Source organism: Gavia stellata, chromosome 1 (assembly GCF_030936135.1).
Source record: "Gavia stellata isolate bGavSte3 chromosome 1, bGavSte3.hap2, whole genome shotgun sequence".
NCBI classification, from domain to species: Eukaryota; Metazoa; Chordata; class Aves; order Gaviiformes; family Gaviidae; genus Gavia; species Gavia stellata.
Window position 1 is genome coordinate 12,313,252 of NC_082594.1, and position 14,798 is coordinate 12,328,049.

The 14,798-nt window shown below is 51.8% G+C and overlaps 1 protein-coding gene across 2 annotated transcripts in view; it reads left to right on the forward strand.

Annotated features, from left to right (window-relative positions):
• Positions 1 to 1,906: 1,906 nt before the first annotated feature.
• AMOTL1 (angiomotin like 1) overlaps positions 1,907 to 14,798 on the forward strand; it is a 70,481-nt gene continuing 57,589 nt past the window's right edge. Inside the window, exons 1-2 of one of the 2 annotated variants that reach the window (XM_059817791.1) lie at positions 1,907 to 1,991; positions 4,563 to 4,613. In XM_059817791.1, coding sequence (XP_059673774.1) covers positions 1,907 to 1,991; positions 4,563 to 4,613 — 136 coding nt within the window. Of the gene's footprint in view, positions 1,992 to 4,562; positions 4,614 to 14,295; positions 14,328 to 14,798 lie in introns of those variants that run through there. The other variant, XM_059817800.1, reaches the window with a different exon arrangement.

Below are 14,798 nucleotides of genomic sequence, written 5' to 3' on the forward strand. Positions count from 1 at the left end.
TTTTTAAATGTCAAAATGGAGCCTTGCAGCTTTTCTTAGAACTTTTTTTCTTCTCTTTCAGCCAAAACTAATTACATATTCAACCCAAATTTGCCCAGAGTCTCAGTACCTCTTCATAGCGCTTTGGGTGAATTTGCTACATCAAAAAACCCCAGTCAAGCTCCACCTGCACACGGCAGTGACCAGTCCTGTTTGCTGCTCAGCAAACACATACGCACAAGTATTTAATTCTACTTAATTAAGGCGTTGAGCAAGAGACCGTGTGAAATGGCCTCTCGCAGGTCTGGCCAGCCAGGGAAGCACCGGCACAGCCATGATTCACCCTGGTGAGACCCAGCAGCGCTCCAGGGCAGGGGCTCAGGCTGTGCCATGCTGGGAGTCACCAGGGCAATACCCCAATGTGGGGCTGCTGCCCCTTCCCACAGCCCCCCCAGCTCAGCATCTCCCCCCGATGGGATGATGGCTGGGGTGTGCCAGTGCTTGGGAAATGCAGTGGTGTGGCTCGGCCATGCTTCGCTTCCCCATGGGGACAGGGCCCATCCGTCTCTTTCACAGAATCACAGAATCGCTAAGGTTGGAAAAGACCTGTAAGATCATCAAGTCCAACCGTCAAGTCCTTGCCTGGTTTCCTAAGGAAACAGTGCTGGTGTGATGGTGTCCCTCTATTGCTACCTGCTCGTCCCTCCCAGGAGCGCCCTGAATTCAGGGTCCTGGCAGCATTAAATTACAACAAATTCCTACAAATTATGATGATGAAAATCAGGGGCTGAGCAGAGCTTCCAGTGTGGCAGGTCCCAGGGGACTCACCTTGCCATGAAACCAGCTCCACTGGTGCCATTTGGGGTCTGGGTTTGCCTCAGACAACGTTAGGGAAAGTCCATGTTGTCACCTCCTCTTCAGCATCTTCCTGCAGAGACAAAAAAGCTCTGCAGTAACTTTTTGTTGCATCCCAACACTGGTGTGTGCTTCCTTGATAAATTAGAGGTTGTTGATGCTGGAAGGACTGTATTGCCTCCCAAATCCACATAATCCTGAAAATGTAGGGATGGATAAAATGCCCCTGTGTGCCTATCCTGCCAGGGATGCACAGGTCCAAGGGATCAGGGAGGGAAAATGCCTCCACGTATTCCCACGGACTCCCAGCTGCAGCAAACCTGTAGGTAGCACTGAATGGCTGATAGGAAAAAATTCAGTGTCTACACCAGAAAGGGAGTTTTTGGGGTTAGGAGCTCCAGCTTTTACTGCTCAGTAATCTCCGTCCTCCCCGGCAGCTCACGGCCACAGCTCCAGGGCCGGGGCAGCTGCGAAAGCCAAGCAGCCGGTGGTTGCGCCAGCTCTTAACGCACAACTGATAACTCCCAGCCTGTAACTCCTATCCATGGAGGGGCTGGGATGCAGGAGCAAGGGCCAACACCCCTGCCCGCTCCCCTCACCGGCCAGGACCCCACAGCGGTCAGGCTGGGCACATAGAGCCGAGACACACGTCCCCAACGGACGCCCTTGTGGCATGTCACCCTGCTCAGAAATAAAACCTCACCCCTGCAAATATTGTGAGGGATTAGGAATTTCTCAGTGTTGGTCGGACTGACAACAGAAAATGGAAGAGGTCCAAGCGTCAGTGGCCTTTTGGCACAGCAAGGATACTTATCGATGTGACGAGTCAAGGCTTGGCAGAGTCAGCTACTCCTTCGTCCAATAGTCCCCTGTAAGCCATGCGATTTTTCTCCCTGATTTTTTTTCTTTTTTTTCCTGAAATATTGACAAGACATTTTCCTCTGCTGAGGGAAGCTTCTCAGCAGCTGGCCATGGTGTGGACCACAACAGACACTCAGAATATCTTCTGGTTATTCCCCAGAGAGAGCGGCAGGAGGCATTGCAAGCAGATCTTTGATGTTCCAGATCAGAGATGGACCCTGTTGAAAACTGGAAGCTGGATGAAACCAACTGGTTGTCTCATGGTGGGATCCATTCCTTTGCCAGTGTGAAAGGAGGTAGGACATGAATGCTGGTTTTTAATCCACCCAGTGAACATGCAGGGAGCCTCCCTGATGTGCTGCTGCCCTTCACTGTGCTTGCAGTGTTCCCAGGGGTTTTGCTGGGCTATGTCCAGAGCAAGGCAGTACTCAGTATGAAGGTGGGAAAGGTCTGACCCAAACTGCAGTGTCTTCCGAGGAGCTGGCACACTGACAGAAGCACTCGATCTTGGCTTGTCTTCCTTCTCTGGAGTGGTGTTTTGCCAAAAAAGAACCCCAACACCCACCTTTTGACAAGTTAATATGCCACTTGTGCTAGATGTGAGTGCCCTCATTGTCCACAAGCAGGACTCTGCAGATGACACTGGCTGGGGAGGAGTGAGGAGGAGAGCTAGTAAAATCCCCCCTTCTCTCTTCAATCATATTTGCGTGGGACACTTTAGGATGGCTCCAGGGCCACACGCTGTCCCAGCAGTGACAGGAGGGCCGAGGGCTGCCCCAGCTGGGGCTCCCTGTGCAGGACCATTCAAGGTTTCAGCCCACCTTAGCATGACACAAGACCTCCCAGCCCAAGGCTGGGGTCCATCGCTCTCCAGAAATTGCCGATCTCAGGAAAGCACTAGGGGCAGATGCAGTGGGGAACGGCCAGCAGAACTGTTTCCTCTGTCAGTTCATCTCTACCTAATTTCCAGCCAGCTGCTCTAATTTGCTTTTTAATCCCCGTTCAAACATTTGGCAGAAGCAGCCACATGTGCTCCCTGCTCAGCCCCAGCTCATCTTCATCACTGGAGGTCCCCGTCCCCTGGGCCAGCACAAGCTGCCCCTCCTTCGGCAAAGCTCCTTGTTTGCTGGGACACGCTGTGCCCCGGACTAAAACCAAAATAAACCCACAGCCTTCCAGATGACAGCACCTTGGGAACAGAAACATTTTGCTTTGGTAAAATGCTTTGCTTATCTCCATCTGTTTCCTTTGGCTTCCTGCTGATAGCCCAGATGCCTGGGCAAGGGGAACGGGGCAGTCTGAGATGCGGCATCGCCTCCTTTTCCGCGAGACCTGAATTAGATAAGTAGGTTTATGCTTTTGCACCCAGCAGCCCTAGGTTCAGTCTCCCCAGCCAAGCACCACTGGGTGGCATCCTTATGACAGCACATCTGCTGCTTCTGCAGGTGCCCAGCCAAGGGTGGCTCCGAGGGACCAGCACAGGGGTGCTTGCTGCAGTCCATCCTGTTTCCCCGATAGGACAATCTCTGCTTCTGGCTTTTTTCTACAATCTTCGCCATGTGCGTGGTCTGCGTTACTGTTTGTAGCTGTTGGGTTTGGGATCCCACTGTGCTTGGGTCTATAAAGCAAAGGTGGGCAGAGTTGCTGCTGTCAGGAGTTTATAAAAGTCCAACAGTTAAACGTGGATATACATTGGCCTTTGGTTTTGTATGCAGCCCGTTGCTATCCTAAATTAGTGGCTCACAGTCTTTTCTAACTGATGGGCCTAGCAGTATTTTATAGTGGAGGGGCGAGATCTCTTAGAAATGTCACAGGTATGGATTACTATACGATGTTATGCACCTGCTCTTCTTAAACATCCTCCTTGAACCCAGTAGGAACAGTCCACAGAGCCCAGACCAAAAGGGTTTTTTGGTCAAGCCCATGCATTGAACAAATGCCATGAACCTGAAAGGAAAAAACCCAAAAACCAAACGGAAAAACACCACTCTCTGCAAATTTATTTTATTTTTTTTTTTAATTTGCATTGAGTTTCTGCAATTTAGCAGCATATTGACATTGCAAGAAATGTTTGAAAATAACGAAATCCCCACCAACTCCAAGGCACAAATGGCATTTAATACTTGGCCACATACTGCTATGTGGCTGCAGGTCTGTCTGGCAGTGAGGGATCCCTGTGCGCTGTGCTCTGCAGCTGGGAGCAGGCAAGGGTGGGTGGGCTTATGGTGGGATTGGGTTTGGGATCTAAAATAATTTCCCACGAGCTTTTGGTGAGAGATGCCACCAGCTCAGGAGTTTCCAGAGCCCATAATCTAACCTGCCACAGGCACTGAGTTACAGCAATATTATTATCAGATGACTCAAGGGTTTGCTCAGCCTCTGAAAAATCCCAGCCGGAGCATTTTCCTGCTCCCGCTGGTTAAACCTACCCCAGCTGCTGTTGTTGGAGGAGACTGTAGCATGCAGGAAAGCTTTGCTGCAGGCAGGATGCTCCTGGCTGTGCCCTGAGCACTGGGCAAGCTGGGGAAAGGGAGCGGAAAGCTGTGGCACAGCCGAAAAGGGGAGCACAGCCCGGGGATCCCAGCGTGGGCAGAGACGGGTCAGCAGAGCTCTTGCTCTTCAGTGATGCTGGAGGGGGATAAGGGTTCATCCTGCCAAGTCTCTGTCTTGAGCGGATTCCAAGGTTTTTCAATAACAGCTGGATTTAAAAAACCCCCACAACACACATATAAAGGCTGTCAGGGTTGAACTGGAAGCAAGCTGAACAGGGACTTATCTGCAGTGTGATTAAAACAGTGTTGTCACCCCAGCTCTCCACACCTCCCTCTCTAGCTGACCTTTCTGAGGATTTGTTCTTCTTCCCTCAGATAATGAACTCTCCGAAGGTGCCTCAGCCCTGTTTGCTCTGGATCAGCTGGGTAAGTCCATGCATGATACATTTTCCTCTTCCTTTTTCCCTGTGTCGAGTAATTAGGAGACTACTTAAAACACAGGGAGCCACTGAATGCTTTCCACTGCATAAATTCGTCATCACCAGTGCCTCCTTTCTGTGTTGCTTTTGAATGCCATCCATCACAGGGATGGGACAGCTTGATGCTAGATGTGTTTAGACCTTTCTGTATTAAACTGATGCGGATTTTTTTCCCCTGGGAGAGAAGCTGTCACCTTTCTGGTGCAGAGTTCTCTTGGATGCTGCTGCTTCTTGGCTGGGGGTTTGAGGTTTAGCCTGTGGCTGGCACTGGAGCTTCTGTGACTCTGGTGCCTTGCAACATGATAAGGGTTTTTTTCCTCCTGGGAGGCAGAAGCAGAGGTGTGTAAAGTGAAAGTGAAGAGTAAGACACCCAAGGAGAAAACAACCTCAAATGGCCATGGGAAGCTGAAGGCTTCAGAGGCTGAATCCATGGGGGAACCCTATATAGCAGCGACCTCCCCTTAATCCCAGGGCCAAGGTCAAAAAAGTTGTGTTTCTCAGGATGAGTTAGAGGTGTTTAAGGTAAGGTGGGGGCGAGGACTTGAGCTGCATGATGGGAAGCTTCTGTAGGAGGATTCTGGCCACCCAGCCCTGGAGGTCTAGACATGCAGGGACGGGGGAAATCAAGCCCCAGCCCGTCCTGAGAAAGTGGGGGAAGGCTGGAGATGGAGCATGTGGGAAAGTGCAAATCAGATGTGTTGGGAGAGATGCTGGGCTCAGGTCTGTGCACTACGCTTTGCTCTTTGGCAGCATGGTGGGGCCGCCCCGGTACCCTGCAATGCCCGTTACCTTACACGACCGACCACCAGCCCTTCCTCCCAAGGAAAAGGCACCCTCCTCTTCACTTTCAGGGCAATGAATTCTCCGTCTTTGGAGATATTGAAGAGCTGTCTGGACATGGTCCTGGGTGGCCAGGTCCAGGTTGGACCAGATGATCTCCAGAGGTCCCTGCCAGTTTCAGTGAGTCTGCAACTTTCCCAGCACTCTGGAAACCCACCTCGTCCCCAGCAAGGATGCTCTGTGTGCACACACCGCGCTGCTCACCACATGCGGCACTACTGAAAACTTGGGGTAGGAGGGTAAAAACTGCAGGAGCCCAGAAAGGCGATTTTTATCATGTGTAACTATCTCTGCTGTAAACCTCTGCTGCTAAGAGCCAGGATCTTGAAAAAATTCCTATAAATACAAAAAAGCCTATAAACTGTATGATGCCTTGCTGGTGCTAGAAGGGGTGGTGGGGCCGGCATCTGTCCTCACTGGCAATCTTATACACTATTTTAAAGGAGTCCTTGTGAGTTTTCTCCACTTGGTGTCAGGATAGAGACTGCTTTGACATGCGTTCACCCAGAGAGTGTCTAACAGGGGAATAAAGCCAAGAACCTTCCCTTGGCTGCCTCATTCATTACCCGATTGCTGTTAAAACAAGTCAAGTAACTTCAAAATGCATTTTCTGTCACACAGCTTCCACCAGCTCCTTTTCTTCTTGATCTTCCTCATCTTATCCCTTGACCAGTGCCTTCCCTCAGTGATACATGCCTGTTTCTCTTAACCTTGGCAAACCTTCCAAGGCTTAGCAAACGTATTCAGTGACAAAGAATAAGCTCCCTCTCCCAAATAAGATTTGGTTGGTTTTAGTTGAGTAGCAAAGAAATGCATTAGCAGCTAGACAGATGTTTTAGATGTGCAAAATGAGGCTTGTGGTGACCCCCGGTCAAGGGGCAGGACTCTGGAGGGGCAGGGATCAGGGCTGAAGCACGGGACAACCGGCTTCCTGGCATCCTCCTACTGTTAACAGGGAAGTAGTCTGTGCCATCCAGTGCGAACTGTTGCCTCCTTAGGTGGTGGATGGCATCTCCCAGGGCTTTGGCACAGAGCCACTCCCAGCTGAGGTGCAGCAGGAGCCGCTCAGATACTGCTTTCCTCTGCACAGCAGTACTAGACATCCCTCAGTCTGGAAACAATTATTCAAACCAGTGCTTGTATCACCTTACATTTCCACTCTGCCTTCCAAACATAGCAAAAGATGCGATTGCTCCATCCAAGGTAGACAAGACAGACAAAGGATGTGAGATAGCAGAACAAGTAATGGAAAACTGATCTCTCCTCCTGCCTCCCTGCCGGCTGGTGATTTCAGCTGGATCAGTCTCCTGACCTGAGTCATGCACAGCTGCATGGTCTGTGGTGCCAGGCAAGCGAGGGGGTAAGAGCAAGCACGTGTTGGAGGGGGAGAGGACATGACCATCCCCGTAGCAGCTCAGAGTTATGCTGTGTTGAAGTGTTCATGTAACCAGGGCCAGAGAATACCAAGTCAAAAATACTCAGCCCTGGTCAAACCAGCCCCCTGAACAGCAGGAGTTCTTAGTAGAGGAGCAGAGAATAAAGCAGCATTACAATAACAACATCCTGAGACAAAACATCAATATCATAACAAAGCATCATTACCATAAAAAACACAGAAAGGCAGGTCTGAGCGGGACTTCAGGAGGTCAGCTACGCCTCCCTCCTGCCTGAAGGCAGGGCTAGGGCCTCCTGCTCACCCCACATGGAGGACCAACCTGTCCTAGCAGCCTTCCCAGGAAAGGTTTTCTTGCAATTTAAGCCAATGACGCATTGTGCTGCCGAAAGCAGGCATAAGCAGGGAAAAGCCCTTCCACAGGTCAGACAGAGTTTCTTGTCCTCTGTGCGGGGGTGGAGGAGGATCCCAACAGAGAGTCACTGGATCGCATCCTTTTTTTCCTGCTCATCAAGTCTGCCTTGACCTCCAGTCCTGCATCCAGCTTTCTGGCAGCTTGTCCCAGCCTGCTGTCAACTGCAAACGTAAAAAGCTGTGCTTGGATTTTGAGTCATTCGTGGAAATGCTGATCAGTATCAGATTTATGAGAAGCTTTTTGCGTCTCCTCATGCCATGAGTAACTAACCTCCAAGAAGGGTTTTGACTAGTCATGCAGCCATCTATTCATACTTTCTTCTAGTCCAGGTGTCCCTCTCTTGCTTATAGCGATACCATATGACACAGTATCACAAGCCTTACTTATACGACAATATAAACAGCATCTGCACCTCCCCCCTCATCTGCAAGGTTTATTACCTCATCGCAGAAGATTCGATGAGTCTGACCAGGTCTGTTCTTGCTGAATCTGCACTGGCTATTACTCATACCCTCCTTTTCTACATGTTTGCAAAGCCTTTGGTCGTTCCAGTGCTTCCAAGGATGGAATTAACAATGACTGGGAAATCACTTCCTAACTGTTCTTTCTCTCCTCGTCTTAAAGACTGGTGCTCTGCTTGCCGTGCCCAACCTTTGGAAGCCTCTCTGTGGTCTGCTGCTGTGTAAGTCAGTGCATGGCTCACCTGTACCTTGAGCAGTGAGCACATTTCTGAGGTTCCCTGGAGAAGTACCAGGCAAGGGAGGCAAAGGTGACCGGGGGACAGAGCAGCTTCTATGAAAGCAGACACTGAGTAAACTATTAACTCGATGATGTGGAAAAGAGATGCTTGAAGGAGGATACAGTTGAAGTACAAGAATTATGAATGGCATAGAAGTAAATAAGTGCAAGTGAGACATGGACATACTGGAGATAGTCCAGCGAAGGGCCACAAGGATGATGAAGGGACTGGAGCACCTCTCCTGTGCGGAAAGGCTGAGAGAGGTGGGTCTCATCAGCCTGGAGAAGAGAAGGCTCTGGGGGATCTCATCAATATCTATAAATACCTGAAGGAAGGATGCAAAGAGGACAGAGACAGGCGCTTTTCAGTGGTGCCCAGGGACAGGACCAGAGGCAATGGGCACGAACTGAAGCACAGGAGGTTCCCTCTGAACATCAGGAAACACTTCTTCTACAGTGAGGGTCACTGAGCACTGTCACAGGTTGTCCCAGGAGGTTGTGGAGTCTCCATCCTTGGAGATATTCAAAAGCCGTCTGGACATGGTCCTGGGCAACTGGCACTAGGTGGCCCTGCTTGAGCAGGGGGGTTGGACCAGATGACCTCCAGAGGCGCCTTCCAACTCAACTAGTCTGTGATTCTGTGAAATAAGGAAAGGCTTAAAACAACCCAAAGGAAGTATGTCTTCACACAGCACACAATTACATTGTGCAACTCGCTGCCACAGGATGTCCAGGGTGCCAAAAGTACAAATGGGCTCAAAAAGTGATTAGAAAACATCATGGAAGAAAGGTCTATGAAGGGCTCTGAAACCTGATGATGCAGCTACAACCTCTGGCTCAGGAAGGGAAACAGGATCACATACTAGAGGAAACAGCATTTGTACTTGTACTGTTCCTTGTATTTTCTCTGCAGTCATCTACCAGAGGCCATGTCAGAGAGAGGACACCAGGGGCTTTTAAACTTCGGTATAATCCAACACGGTCCTTGTCTTTCCTTAGGTCCACAGTGACTAACCAGAAGAAAAAAACAAACCAAACCCACACCTCCTCTTCCTTTCCTTTCTTCATCTGTCTCTCCTCTCCCACAGCTTTGGCTGATGGATTTCAGCAGATACGAATCAGATGGTGACTGTTATGTTCCTTTTGTTCTGTAAATGATTAAAACAGAACATTTCACACTTGCTTTGTGGCCCAGCAGACGAATGCTGCATTGTCTCCTTGGCAAGTGCCGAGGTGGAATTTCTGGCCGTGGAGAAAGTGAGGTCAGGGAGGGAGAAACTCTCCCAACAGGGGAACATGTGCAGACTGCTTCGCTGTCTCTCTCCCGTGCTTGTATGTCTTCTCGCTGTCTTCCACTCCCTCATCCCTCCCCTCTTTTTCACCTCCTTCCTGCCCCACCGGCAATTTTTCTGCTTGCTGCTTTAAGGTGACTTAGCTGAATATCAGAAAAAAGAAAGAAGACTGATTGAAAAATGCCCCCAGCCCAGAAAGCCTTGGATAGACTAACGAGACCATGATGAAACGGAAAAATAAAGCAGGAGTGGGGGGGTATGAATCCCACCTTGCCAAAATCAAGATGAAAATGCTTTTGTAGGAGATGCAATATCTCAGTGGAAACCCCTAGGACCTGTGCCTCACATTTCCCGACAGCCGGCCAGAGGAGGGATTAGCTGGCTGTGCTATTTATACCTGCACCCTGGGTACGGTCAGCCTGCTGCAGGAGGCTCCCCACAACGGCGGCTTGCAGGAAACACTGCTTTTGTGATACCGTCTGCCGGGGGAATAAATATGCCCAGGAATGAAATCCCATTGGATAAATAAAAAGGGAAGGAAAGAAAAAGCCCTAGTCCCTGCCCTGTTTGTTCGCACTGCTTTGTGGCCGTCCAGCTGTTTCTTTTTCATTGTTGTCCTGACCTCATCCCATACTGGAGTGAATCCAGAGAGTGAGTGCTCTGCTTAGGCGTCTTCTGCCAGAAACCAAACAGGTCAAGTTATTAGAGAAAAATGAAAGCTCTTTGGCAGAACTGGAAAAACAGATGTGTAGAGATATTTCTGCTGCCTCGAAATACAATGCTGCCTGTTAAGTGCATATCAGAGGGGACCTGATAAATATGTACAGTTGTCATTGTGGAAATCTTAACAGTGGCTATTAATTTAGCAGGATGGGTTTCTTCGGGGGTCCCTGAGCCACTGAGCTCACTGCCTGCCTGGTAGCAAGATTGCTTAAAACCCTTCTGCAGATGTGGTTTAGAAAGCGCTGCTCCAGCACTACAAGAGGATTCCCCTCTGCTCAGTAGTTAGAGATGCTTCGGGGATGCTGAGGATGGGTAGAAGGGTCTCTGCGGGGTAGGTGAAGCCTCTGACTATCAAGAAGAGGTAGAATTAGCTCCACCTGAGATAGCAGTAAGGACATCTTTCACGTCAAATGCTTTGTGGCTTTTATTTACTAAACTTACCTTGGTGAAGCTTTCTACACCGTGTATTCCGATTTCTTGATTTGGGTCTTGCTGTGGTCTCATCATTGCACGGCAGTTATTCGCGCCGTCCCCATCGATGGTGTTAACGGGGCTGTAACTCTCTGGCTGCCCATCGGCCGTCGTTAAAAGCAGCAGCGACAGCAAGAAGTGAAACTGTGTGCAGGCATTTGGGGTTGCCGCAGTGTCAGGCGGAGCAGGACAATTACTTGTTTGCTTGCAGCATTAGGAATCTGTGGGATTACACGCATGGGTGGGTGCAAATGTAACGAGTGTCAATACGCGGGAGCGCTTGTGGGTTGGGATGGCCGCGTCCCTTCTGCAGGGCCTCAGTGGTCCAGCCCTGGGTCTGGAGGTAGCAACCGCTCAGACCTCCCCAGCCATGGGGGATTCAGGATCCACAGGGATGCTGAGTGATCCAAGGGGCTGCTAATGGCTGAGCCAGGGAGGCACCTGGAACTGCTTTTCCCTTCCCACACAGCTTGCTGAAATATGCGGGAAATCCATGAGAGGTGTTTATTTTCCGCAGCAGTGTATAACAGACATGTGCTTCCAGCCCATGGATCATGTGTGTCTCCTGGATCTATAGTTACCAGGGAGAAGCCCAAGGGAGGTGTCAGCTCTGCTCTGCTGACCTGACAACTGGAGTTGTGGTGGCACTTGGCCCCAGCTGAGCAGGCTAGGACCAAAAGTGGTGGAAGGATGAACTTATTCGCTTCTCCAAATTCAGTGGGGGAATAACATAAAAAAAACAAATATATATAAAAAAATAGTGGAGCTATTCCAAAATTCATTAGGGGAACAATATATTTAATATATATATTTATGTATATATAATATATATATTTATAGATATATTAAAACGTGTACATATAATTAGTGGAGCTGCAAAGTGGAGAAGCTTGCCTTGTCCTCCTGGGCAGACACAGCTCCCCAGTGGTTATCAGGTGCATGAAACTACAGAGGGATTAGAGAACTCCCTCTCCAGTCTACCACCCTTAGTTTATCAAACCAAACTAGAGTTGAACAGGAAGAAGACTTTGAATACCACTTGGAAACATGCTCCAGAAAATTAATAATGTAAGGGAAAAGAGAAAAAAATACTTTTACCTAGGCAGAAAGAAAGGCTGTTTTCCTTGGAAACGTAACAGCGTGGTTCATGAGGTCCTTGTGATGCTACTGAAAGACAAGACAGCAGATGATCCTTTTTCTTAATATATTTGTTCTTCTAGCACCAAAATCATCACTGATCATCATGCAGCAGTAGCTAAAAGGGGAGTATAGGCCGTGGGGCCAGAATGAGAAACAAAATAAGCCCTTGGACAGGCTGCGTCTGCTTGGCTGTGGGTAGTACAGCCAAATCACACTGCAATCGCCCAGTCCCCCACGACACAGACTGTGAAGCAGAATAACCAAACTAATGTGTCCCATTTTGCCTAACCAAATGATAAAGTTGGAGCGTGACAAAAAGCAGCGCTTGAACTGCCATTTTGAACCGGGCTCGGCGAGTAGTGCTCTCATCCAACTTCATCCACTGCTGTGAACAGGCACCTAACAAGCCAAGGGCAAAATTTCACCTTCACTTACAGCTGAGCAGATTCATGGTTTGCCTGTGTCTATAAGCAAAGCCAACATTTATCTCCAGGGGAGGTAGGAGAGAGCAGCTATACAATCTGAAAAACGAAAGGCCAGTTCCTCCAGGGGACCGAGGTGTCTAATTCTATCTATCATCAAGGTTCCCCATGATTTTGCATAGGATTTAGCATTTAAAAACCTTAATTTGGGACTGACTTGCTCTGAGATACTCAGGGCATCTGTAGGAGACAAGGGAACTGAACATCCCTCTCTTGTCCAAGTCTGGTACCCTAAGCAAGCACTAGCCTGTGTTTTTTCCCCTGAGGAGGCCAAGGATGTGATGGTGCCCTTGCCTCCCGCTCCAACAGCAGCATATTTGCATTTCTCTGCTCTCCTGCTTAAGCATAACCCCAGCCTGTATTAGGTGACCTCAGGGAGACAGCTAATAGCTGCCTCGGTTTCAAAGCTTCAGAGAGACACCCGCAGGGACAGCACCCGACTGTCACCTTGCCTTGCACGCTGACACAGAGGGAAGGGCACCTCTGAGGATGCTCAGCTCACATGGGAAACACAGTTCTGGGGTAACTGCTGCCGTGGGAGATGTGCAGATGCGGAAACGGAGGAACGTGATTTCACCACCAATATTTTTTCTTCCTGTGCCCCTTTCCCATATTATTCCCCGGGTCTTGCATACACCTAAGCAACATCGAGCAAAGCTGGGTTTTGTGATTCAAAAAAGCAATGCCTCAGACTGCTGTGATTCACAGCACGCTCCCAGCACCTGGAGCTGCTGGGAGTCCCCACTGCATCCATCCAGCCCTGCAGCGATGGCACCAGGCCGGCTCCCATCTTTCCATGCCCCTTTACAGGGCTGCAGTGGGACTGGGCACATTCCTCTTCAGCCTGTCGCTGCATTTCCACCTGCTTATACCCCTTCTGCGCAGTATTTCAGGAGGCAGAAGCCACCACCAGTCCCTTTGGGGCCTGAAAATCTTGTCCGTGTGTTAAGAGCTGGGAGAAATGAGTGCAAATCAAATGATAATCCCGGTGTCACTGGGCATCTTGCTGGACTGAAGGAGGGTGGAGCAATGAGATGGGGAAACCCAAGCAGCGTGCTGGCGGCACCAGTCATCCAAAAAGATGTATACCCTGTGGGGCAGTGCTGGGAAAAGGATGCAAAGGAACTGCTGAACTCAATTCGTGCCCACATGGCCCTGAGGAGGGGGATGAAGCGCAGTGCAAAAACCCGAGGAGATCTGTCCCCCTTGCCAGACCCCCCTTGGCAGCAGGGCCAGGGTGGGCTGGGGAGATGAAGCAGGGGCTCCACCCTAATGAAAACACTTCCCATGGAGCTGGTGCGCCAAACGGCAAAGAAACCCTGAGCTGACAAATGTCCTGCGTTCCCATTACCACAGTGCTTCTGTCCAGCATCGGCCATAAATCCCTTGACGTCATGGAATATGTGCATCCGCTGCTCACGTGAAAACGCATGAGGAAGCAGGTGGGCAGCAGAAGAAAGGGGCTGCATTTAGGAACGGGGGGCTGCACTTAAGAACGGGGGGCTGCCCCAGCTCCGCACTGTCTAGGTACAGCCCAGTCACTCCCCAGCAGCCACCCGCTCCTCCAAGCGCAGGGAAAGCAGCCAGAGCCCTGGGAGACGGGGAGGATGCCTGGGGTTAGTGTACGGGCTTGGGACTCGGGGTAACTCCTTTCAACCGCACATTGCCTGCGAGGCTTGGAGTGGGATTTGGGGAGCCTGTGTTGGTATCTAGGATGGGATTTAAGTCCCGAGCATCCCCAAGCATGAGGTGGGGAGGCGGTGCTGCCACACAGGCTCACCCCTGGGCACATCGAGGCGTCTTCCCTGACTCTGGGGCTGCAAAGCTCCCCCCGTGGCCCAGCCTGGGGGGCTCGGGCTCCCCCTGAGCGTGCCGACCCCGTAGCCTTGATGGGAGGCACTTGCTCCCAAGTCACCCCTGGACGCCGCTCCGGCGGCGCTCGGCGGCCGCCCCCCTCCTTCGGGAGGCGCAGGGCCCGCCTGGCCCCGCCCCACCCCTGGCCCCGCCCCGCCCCGCCTCCAGCGACTGGCCCCGCCCCGGCTCTGGCCCCGCCCCCGCCGCGCTGCCCGCCCCGCCCCGCCCCGCCCGGCGGAGCGCGCCTGGGGGCGGCGGGCAGCGGCGCGGATGGCCAAGGTGCTGCCGGGGGCGGCGGGGCGCGGAGCCGGAGGTAACGGCGGCGGGGGGGCGGCGGGTGTCTGTCCGTGTGTCACCGCACAAGTGCGTGTCCGTGCACACACGTGTGTGCACCCGTGTGTCTGTGTGCACCCGTGTGCGCGGGGGTGCGTGTGCCTTTGTCCACGTGTGTGCCGGGGAGCGCACCGGGGGGTGTGCCGGTGTGCGCGGGAGTGCCGGTGCGGGCTGTCCCTGCTCATAGCCACCCGTGCGTGGAGCGGGCGCTGCGTGGGGGGCCGGGCCGGGCTGGGGCGGGCTCGCTGCTCCCCGGGGGACCTGCCCCGCCGCTCCCCCGGGACCTGCGCCGCCGCTCCCCCGGGAGCCGACCCGCCGCTCCCCCCGGGGACCTGCCCCGCTGCTCGCCGGGGAGGATGCGGGCAGGCCTGGGCAGCCCTCAGCAGGCTCCGGGACCCAGCACACCCGGCTGCCCCTGGGCCGCGTGGAAACCCTGCCCGGGGTGGGAGCG